At 39.0% G+C, this 10,291-nt stretch overlaps 1 protein-coding gene across 1 annotated transcript; it reads left to right on the top strand.

Annotated features, from left to right (window-relative positions):
* The first annotated feature begins 908 nt into the window (after positions 1–908).
* ncam3 (neural cell adhesion molecule 3) lies at positions 909–8,912 on the top strand. Its single transcript, XM_069143289.1, has 16 exons — positions 909–1,146; positions 1,766–1,837; positions 1,995–2,192; positions 2,287–2,424; positions 3,404–3,547; positions 3,676–3,793; positions 4,341–4,495; positions 4,580–4,713; positions 5,024–5,159; positions 5,262–5,429; positions 5,574–5,693; positions 6,129–6,256; positions 6,352–6,517; positions 6,698–6,872; positions 6,991–7,119; positions 7,259–8,912. The coding sequence occupies exons 1-16, from the start codon at positions 1,080–1,082 to the stop codon at positions 7,299–7,301; spliced, it is 2,091 nt and encodes a 696-aa protein (XP_068999390.1). The 5' UTR covers positions 909–1,079; the 3' UTR covers positions 7,302–8,912.
* Positions 8,913–10,291: the final 1,379 nt, after the last annotated feature.

Here is a 10,291-nt window from a genome sequence, read left to right as displayed (position 1 = left end):
TGCTGCGACAAAGGCCTGTGGGACATGCTTGTTCTGTCATTGTGTCATATTGTGACAATTAATAAAGACATTTTACTGTGAAAACACCTCATTCTTACCAAACAAGTTGAAATTATAAATTTGGACTTGTTGCTTTGTACAAAGTTTTACTTTAATTAAAGTCTTTGAATTATATTTTGATTATACTCAACCAACCTTGTGTTTGAATTAGATGATAAAATGTACTTCGCCAACAATTAACACCATCAAACTCTTTTTCTTTGGCAGTGTATTAGCTGTTTTGCAAAGTTAAGAAAATGTTTTCCTTGGGGTAGCATTGAAGGTTGTTGATTTACAGCATCCTACAGGATGTATGTTTTCACCAGTTGTGAATGGTGGCATTGTAGTGATTTTGGCCTACGACACAGTTTGGTGCAGTTTGGTGCATGTGCTTGAGAAGAAATGTGACCCCCTTTTTAAATGGAAGAGGAAAAAAAGATGGAGTGATAAAAAATATCTTTCTCCATCTCATCTTTCCCTGGAGGTCTGCCTCCCCCGGCTTTCATCCGGTAGCCGGGGGGAGAGACAGGGTGCAGGGAGGAGAGAGAGAGAGGGAGAGAGAGAGGAGGAAAAGGAGCGGAGGCAAATAGAAAACACAAAGAGGTAAAAATATAGAAAGATAGAGATAATGGATGGGTCAACTGTGAGTGAACAAAACGAGAGATTTAGGAGAGGAACGAGGTATCATTCAATCAATTACTTCCCATCTCTCTTCATGAATGATCCGCAGTCACTGGTAGGGTTTAAGGAGGGATGCGGCTCTCTCTGTTTCCCTCACCCCTCCTCATTTCCTCTCATTCCATGTGCACTTGTGCCCCTATATAACCTCTGACACAGACACCGTCTCTGTCATAGCTGTGTTAGGTGGATAGGAAGCAACAGATGTCTGTGACTCTGTGTTACTTGTATTTCATTTGTTATATGGCAGATTTTGTTTTAGATAATTTTGTGCATTTTATTAGATAGGCATTAAAGTATTGTGTTCAGTTGGGTTTGTCAGCAGAGTTCTGATTTGAGGTGTGACCGGAGCACAGGTAAAAATGATGAACCAATCAACCCTCGTCCTGAGAGCGGCCTCGCTGCTGCTGCTGCTGGCGTACAGCACAGGTAAGATCTGTGGACATTATCAGTGGTTTTAGCCAGAGATGCAGTGTTTTGATGATATACTTTGATACACACCATTTTTCTGAAAGACTGAGACTGTGAACAAATGTAAGCTGGTCAGTGTAAGCAGGAAATAATTCATGAGATAACTTTTATTGGATTGTTGTTCTTAAGAGTCCGTGTCTGTATAAACAGGAAAAACACAAGTTTTAGCTGGATTTTACCTGTTTTACAGTTAGAAAAAGATAAACTGTTGTCATCATGGTCAAGTCCTTGGACTTAAAAGTGTAATTCTTATTGTTAATTTGTTGCCAATGTTAGCTGGGAAATCTTAAAGAAGAGACAAAGAGTTCATTAAAAAAAGTGAGGATATTAAGTCTCTTGTCTCGTTAATTTTTTTCTGGACATTTTTAAGCAAGGCTTTGTGCATGTGAGTCTAAATATTATCAGACCAGTGCCTTGGACCACTAAACACTTAATAGTAAGCAAAAAAGTTACAATCAGTATAGAACAACATATTTGGTTTGGATCAGTGGACAGGTGATGTCCTCTCAATGTCTTCTGTTTAAGAGGAAAAAGGTGCAAAAGAAAAACACAAATCCTCTCTTGTTCTCTCCTTTAGATGCTAAGATGGAAATTGTTATAAGTAAGCAAGATTTCCGTGTGGGGGAGGAGATCTCACTGTTGTGTAAAGGTGAGTTATTATTTTCCATTTGTTGACTGATGAAACGTGTTTATTTGAATGTAACTATTCATCCATCTATAATCAGCTTAAATGTCTTCTTAATATCTTATAATAAGCCTCCAGATACATTTTCTCTCCTTGTTTTCCTTCTCCTGTCCTCTCCCAGCTGGAGGAGATGGAGATATAACATGGAAAAAAAATGGGGAGGACATAGATGATGACGAACTTGTGAAAAACTTGGATGAGTCGTCCTCTAACGTGTTAATTAAGAAGGCGACGATGCAGGATGCAGGCAGCTACACCTGTCAGTGTGACTTCGAAAGTGGACACAACGACGACGTTCAGACGGTGGTGTTTGTTTATGGTAAGAAACAATTGGCTACACACACATACCTGAGTGACTTTGTTGCTTTATTTAATGGAAAGTAGACATTCTGACCTTTATCCTCTTCTTTCAGAGGGCCCATCATTTGTCAGCACCAGCACCTACCATGAGTTTCTGGAGGGCAAAAATGGGATGGTGCCTTGCCCGGTGACTGGACAGCCAACAGTGGATGTTCACTGGCTCCAAGACAACAAACAAATCTCATCTAATGGTAAGACCAGCACCCAGGATGAGGGGCTTCCCTGCATGATTAAGGGTTATTTTACCATTTAAAAAGTTGTCCACATTTTTTAAACTTGCGAAGGCTTTGTGTGGTATCTACACTCTACTCTGTAATCAACACTAAGTGCAACTATGACAAAGAATCTGAAAAGCTTATGATAGCAGCATATTTCTGACTACATGGTTGATGCCAAGATGGCTGGAGGGCTGACAGGACAGACACTAAACAGCTCAGCTTAGTGCTGATTGCGCTTTAGATTAAAAAAAAAAACTCCCATTGTTATAAACACACTATAATCTTCTGTACCATTTCAGTCATATAATTTAGTTTATTGGACATATTATTTTCACGTATATTTATAAAGTATCAGTTTAATCTAAAAAAAACACCAAATATTTAATTTACATTCAGTGCACTGAATTATAATAAACTAAGTGAGTTATTATCATTCTTAAAGCTGCACGTATGAATATTTTTATGTTAAAAGTAGTTCCAAAAACGATGTGTAATATAAACGGAGCCTATCATAGTGACTGATTATCGTCCGCTTCAAAAGAGAAAATCAATTTAAGTCACAAAAATGTAAACATTTTAGCATGTCTCAGTACTCTGTGACAAATTAAATCCAAACCCTTAATAAAACCTGACATGTCCAAATCTTTACAGTGATTCAAATACAGTGTGTTTGAGTGAACACTTACTTTTTGTCTATAATGAATTGCTGTACACACTGCAGACATAGAATCAGATGTAAATACAGATATGTTTCTGAAGCATACATATGTAATCCAGGATTTTTGGTTTGTTTCTCATAGTTCTGTCGGTGTGGTGAAGTAGAAAATGTTCTTACTTTGTCCAGCCGTTGTAACATCACTCAAAAATGGACATAGCCAAGAAACATGACTTTGTGTTTACCTCTTTTAATCTCTCTGTCTCTATATTTCTCTGCTGCCCTTTCTCACCTCAGGGGGAATGCGTGTGCATCAGATGGCTGACAACACAATCTTCTTTAAAAATGTGACGCGAGAGGACGCTGGGACATACGTGTGTCGTGCCCAGATCGAAGGAAGGCCAGTTCATAAGGAGCAGTCTTTCTCTGTTGTCGTCAATTGTTAGTATCCTTTTTTACTCTAACATTTAAATGGTGTCCAGTGGTTTAAAATATCATTGCTCTGGCATATTTTACTTGAAACAGAACATTTTGTTAATGCAAATCTAAAACTTGTTCCCCTCCTGCAGCTCCTCCTACTGTACGCCTGAGAGAAGAAGTAAAAAAAGTGCTGGCTGGACCTGAAACCAATGTCTCTTTGTTGTGTTTGGTGGACGGTGTACCAAAACCCATCATCAACTGGACCATGTAAGACCTGATTTTTGTTGCCTCATGTTAATAATGTACAAGCTCAATGAAAGCTGAGCTGAAACTGTTCTCTCTCTCTTTAAAAGCAGAGCAAAAGTCAAAACACTAAAAAGCCTGTTTTATTTCAACAAGGTTTTGCGTTGCAATCATTTTTTTCCCCTTTATGTTCAGTTCATATGTTTTTCATAAAAGATCAGGAATGTATTTTTCTTTAATTACAACCTCGCTAGATTTACCATTGTCGCCAAAACTGTCACTTTGTGTTGATATTTAGGCGAGTGCCTCTGACTCTCCTGTTACTAATGTAGTGTAACATGTCGTCTGTGGGGGGAGCAGAGTGCATGTGTCCAAGTTCTCTGTTTTTGTGTGCAAAACAGAGGCAAAGAAATATCCTCATCAGTTTTAGAAGCTGCCTCTCTGCCTCCCTCTTGTGGCCTCTCTCCTATCATAACACCTATCAAACTCCACTGCCTCATATTTTGATTCCTTATAAGTAACAAATGACTTCACATTAACTTGTATTTTGCTTTTTATTTTCTACTCCCAGGCCGGTGACATTTGATGCCTCCCATCATCAGTTCAACTCAGACCGCAGCCAGCTGACTATTCAGTCTGTTGTCAGGGCCGACTACGGAGAGTACATCTGCACCGCCACTAACAAGATAGCTGAGAGCAGTGCCACATTTATGCTTCATGTTTTTGGTTGGTTGCGCCTTTGTAATAATTTGGAAATGCATTTATTTAAGTAATTTTTCATGTCATGCTGATGGATCTGTCTGACTCCAGAGGCCCCCGAGGTGTTTGTGCCAGCAGAGCAGCAGCGTGTGTTGCTGGGTGAACGTGTATCCGTGTCCTGTAACGTGTCTGGTCATCCTCAGCCCGACCTATACTGGCTCAACAAGTACAATGGACGCACACTGGTAAGAGTGTACAAGCATACACACTTACACTGTTACAAAATGTACTGTTTAAAATGAAGATCATCCTCTCTTTGCTATCTATAACTGTGTGATAATCTGTGGTTCAAACAACAGTCATTTACTACTTATAACATTGACTGACAAATTTGGCACTGAATATTCACATTAACAGACATTATTGTGTGTGATTTGTACCGTAATAATGCGGCTCTGTGCATGGAGTCTGGTTTTTATATGTGGACCTCTTTGTGATAAATTGTACTCTATTATGTGATTTGTGTCAGAACTTTCTTCTCTTCCTCTTTGTCAGGATTTAACTTCTGGTCATATCCGTGTGGTGGATGGTGTGTTGGAGATTGATGAGGTAATGCCCTCTGACGGGGGATTGTACTCCTGCATGGCTGTCAGCATTTCTGGAAATGCATCAAGAGACGTCGCAATATACAGTAAGACTTTGCGTCTGTCTTTCAATTGGGAAAAAAGTTAAAGGAAGGAAGTGTAGATTCATTCTTGTAACATCCATTGCCCACCCTTCCTCCCGCCTATAGCCCAGCCCGGTCCACCTCATTACATATCGGTCTCTCCGGGTCCAACCTCAGTCCTCTTCTCACTCAAAACTCTACCTGTCAATGGAGGAACACAAATCACAAGTTTTGTCCTGCAGTGGAGACAAAGTCCAGCAGAACAGTGGAAAGAGACCACAGTCCCAGCTTCAGGTATCATCTGCTCTGCACGAAGCATCAGTCATCATTTATACTTTAATCTGTTTACACCTCAAACTCACATAAATAAACAGTAGCAGTTAATTGTATACATTACCTGATGCTATTTTTTTTGTATGTGTTTGTGTGTTTTTGTAGCTCCACTAGCAATCACGTCCCTCAAGTCGTACACGTTGTACACAGTGCGTTTGGCTGCCCTGAATGCAGTGGGAGTGGGACAGTTCTCAGACACAAACAGCGTTCGCACCCAAGGAATACGTAAGTTCTTAGCACACTAACAACACATCAGCTGTAAATCCCTCAAAACACATACAAAATCCTGAGTTCATGCCTTGTAACATATGTTTATACACCCGTAGGAAGATGTGAATTATTTATTGTACAATGTGTGTGTGTGTGTGTGTGTGTGTGTGTGTGTGTGTGTGTGTGATATTGTGTGTGTACTAAGTAAAGCTCCTCATCTGCTGTCACTATTTTTTTCTTGTTCATTTCTCATGCAATCAACATCATAACATGTTCATGCCATCATCTTCTGCTGCCAATGACACCATGTAATCCACTGTCACCCACTCAAAGGAGGTAAAGTACTCACAATTATTTACTAAACCAAAAAAATGCAATTGATAGTTGTTGTTGTTTTTTGTCACTTCTAAATTTGGTTATAATTCTCTCCTTTCTCTCTGCCACCTGTAGGTGAACCAGACACGCCAGCTTTGTCATCTGATAGCATGAAATTAGACAGAAACTCTTTCGCCATCGCTCTTAAACAGACAGATGATGGTGGGACCCCTGTGCAGCACTTCAATATTCGATACAGACAGGTGAGAGACAGTATGAGTTCGTCTCTGTGAAATCCTTCAATCAATCAATTTCTCAGTGATTGATTCTTTTTGTCTCCTCTGCTCTTCTTAAACAGGACACAGAAGAGCAGTGGAAGGAAATGCAGCTGCCACCTACTGTTGATTCTGTCTCCCTCAAAGACTTGTCTTTTGGCTCTGACTATCAACTGGAAGTCACAGCAATCAATGCTAATGGTTCCTCTATACCCGCCACCTTTAACTTCACAATTGCAGAAAAGTCTGGTATGCAGCCTCCCAATCTCTGCACTATACACTGTCTTTAGCTAGAAAGATTATTTTTATTTATGGTACATTATAGAAGTATATATTAGAATATTTTACTTGCCAGAATATAGATGTTTGAAATACTTTCAGTTTGGTCATTTACAGCCTTTTTCCTCCTTTCTTTCTCTTCTGTTAAAGTGAGCATGACCAAAGGCAGCGTGGTTGGCATCGTCATGGTGATCTTCCTGGTGGTGTTCCTGATGGTAGACGCCACCTGCTGCTACACAAATCGCTGCGGCCTGCTCATGACTATCGCTGTCAAACTCTTTGGAAAAAAGGTTCCAGGCCTCAAAATGCTTGAAGAAGGAGAGGGGTGAGTAGAAGTTTGGATGTTCAGTCTGTGAGAGGTATATTTTATAAATCATATATTTCTGTCAGTCCGTCATCATTGTAATTCAAATATTTGTTATTTGTGTGTGTCGTGGCTGCAGAGAAGTAAAGATGAAGGGTATGTCTACTTCAAGAGGCAGTTTGCAACAGGCTGGGGTTCAGACGCTCAACAAGGAGAGTGATCAGATCACAGAGGTCACCTGCGACAAGGCGCCCCTCACCAAGCATGAGTACGTTCATACATAGATAGTCCATCAAGTGCAGACAAACAAAAATGTTAAGAACAACATTGCTCTATATTTAATTTTTTAGTCCATTTCAATTCTCTACCAATTTATTTCAACACTAACAATAATTTCTTTCCCACAGGAAAACACAACCACATAGAAAACTGCCAGCTGCTGATGCATGAGACAAAAAAAAAACCCTGAAGAAACAGGGAACAAAGTGTAAATAACAAGTGCTAATGTACTGAATAGACAACCAAAGAAGAAGTCAAATAATGACTGTGCCAAACAAGCAAGTGGTCAAACATACTGACACATTGTAGGAGACTGAATGATTTTGCCTGAGTGTGTTGATACTGGGCTCATCCAGACCTCCGTGCTGTTGAAATGAGAGGACAGTGAGGTGGTGTGCAGTCTCTCCTGACATGAAGACTGACAGAGGCTACAGGCAGGAGGTATTTTTGTTGTTTTGTTTGCTCCCATTTAGACTAGTGTGACCAGGTGTCCCACTTTATGTTATCCCACATATTGAGATAATGTCCCACATTTTGTTTGCAAAAGTCAACAGTGCAGGACAGATGCTTTCCAAAAATCTGTCTTTTTTTTCCGAAGTCTACGAAGAAAGGAGGGAGGGCTGTGCTCGATGTCAATCAAACTGCACACATGTGGGTCCAGTGCAGGTTCGTCTGTCACGGTCTGTGCTGCCCTCACTAGCTTCCTTTTAGCTTACTGTGAGTACTTGCATAATGTGGGACTTGTTGCAGTCAAATATATCATATTTTCTTCACATGCTAAAGGCTTAACCTGGATCCTGCAGTCTATTGTGTGTGTTCATTTTCTAAGTTGGTCATACATATACAAATTTTAGACAGCAATGTTAATGTTTCCCACATTGTCCCACACTCTTTGCCCCTCATTCAGTTTGTTGGGATCTGATCATTCTAATGTTGAATAGTTCAAAAGATAAATGTCCTCCTACAGGCTCATCTGAATGTCTGCGTTTTACAGGTTCATATTCTTGTTGTTACTATGTAATTTTCAAATTGCTTTTTTGTAAAAATAAAATAAAAGTCACAACTAATGTTTACCTGCTGCATCTGAATGTCACACAAAGCGTTCTTCAAAGATCTTTTTTATTGTAACTAACGTTTTCTTACCATTGCATTGAGGCAGCTCTGCTAACAGTGTCATTGACAGAACATCATATTTTTTTTATTGTACAAATCCTGATACTGCAGCTTTATGAGCAATTTAAATGGAAATATACCTTCAACTAAACCCAACTAATCCCAATGTAAAAACGTGCTGATATTTATTATTTTTAAGTGACACTATAATCAAATGAGAGATGTTCAGTCTGAGAGGTTTAGAATTGAAAATCATGTTTGATCAAGCTTTGCTGTGAAGCACTTTGTTGTGATGATGTTTGAATGGTCAGAGGCAAACAATGACCACTTAAGGGTCCTGTAATTAAAAGCCACTCTCATTCTGAGAACCTTCTTTAAAGTACCTGTAATAATAGTCATTATTTACACCAAATGAAATGGACTAATGTAAGTTATTTTGTATTTATAGCCATATTCTTATTTACAGGTAACATATATGTTACACATGAAAATATGTATTTAACTCTTGCAGCTTTTTCTGTACTTTGACAAAAACGGTATGCATGTTTGCAGATTACCTGACCAGATCAATGAAGTGATTGTGACAATGTCATATTGTATTTAACACTGTACATGGTTCCACATGTTACATCTTTCATCTTTGTGGTTGATAAACCTTAAACTCTGAAACAGTTTTATGTCTTTTTTGCTCACCAAATGATTTTTTAAATCATATTTTCGCAGCGCCCACGTCACATGCAGTAAAATCAGAATTACTGCAGTCTACTCAGAGAGTTGAAGAAAGATTAACTCCAAGGCAGGATTTCTGATCACATGTACTGTGATAGTGGTTTCACAGTTCATTGAACATCATATCCAAATTTAGTTTCAACAAACAGAACTATAATTCACTGTTCCCTATTTTTGCTGTTTGGAGAGTCAGAAATTTCCTCCCCAACACGAGTGCATTCAAGCATTCAGTGAGCATGACGAACCAGTCAGAGCTTTGCTGCTTGTGTAAGATCTGCAATTTATTTTGATTTTAGCAGAAAAAACTGTTGTAATTATATGTTTTGAAATAAACCACACAGCTGTAATATTGAGATGGTGAAATGGTCTTTTGACCATTGAGCACTTAATAGTATCAGACGTGCTTGTGAGGAAAAAAAGGACACAGTCATCAGACACTATTTTCTTGTTATATTACATATGAAGACTGGCACCCTGTTTCAAGTCCATATCAGCATGTGAAGTGAATGTTGATGGTGCGGCATTTGGATCACAGATTGAGTAAATGATTATTGAAGCCACGCCATCACCTGCACCGTATGTCACACAAGGGGAATCTGTATTGTCAGAAGTCTTCACGTTGCAAAAGTGTTGATTCACACATGGGGGAAGACAATTAAGTAAAGCTCTTTTGCCAATGTATGCTTTGCACTGACATGAGTACCCGGAGGAAGTTGTGTGTTTGGTCTAGAAGGGACGGCTGAGTCAAAGCTGAGTGAAACTCTCAGTAAAGACTCACTGACAGAAGATGTGGCAATGAAGTCACTGAGGGTGCTGATGGCTGCATGATGCATTTTATTATTCAACACCTTTCTTATTCTAGCTTTAAATTCAGTAATAATCTCACTGTATATGTTTTTTTCTCCTGCACCTGATGTTTCCTCCACACAGTCATGGATCCATCCATCCATCCATTATCTATACCCGTTTTATCCAGACCATCACAGCTGACTTTATTGTACTTTTTACACCACTACATTTGTCTGACAGTTTTAATGACCAGACTCTGTCCAGCACGTTAAAGTGTTTCCTGATTTGATTCCTTGTTTATTTTTGTTTTTGTTTTTTGTTTTACATTGAAATATCCAATGGGGCTGATTTTATGCTTAATTCCTTTTTACTACTATTAAATAAGTTGTGTTTAATTTCGCAAAAAGAGTGAATTCCTTTCAGACTGGTGAACTAAACAGCCGATTACAGCATACATATAGTCTGTCCAAATTATCTGTGCTCTGCTCAACATCTGCATTTGAAATGTTTAATGGACTAATCTTGTTTAA

The sequence above is a fragment of the Embiotoca jacksoni genome, unplaced genomic scaffold (genome assembly GCF_022577435.1).
Source record: "Embiotoca jacksoni isolate LCO1_2020_lvr unplaced genomic scaffold, fEmbJac1.0.p SCAF_11, whole genome shotgun sequence".
Taxonomy (NCBI): domain Eukaryota; kingdom Metazoa; phylum Chordata; class Actinopteri; family Embiotocidae; genus Embiotoca; species Embiotoca jacksoni.
This window is presented reverse-complemented; position numbering and strand designations above follow the sequence as displayed.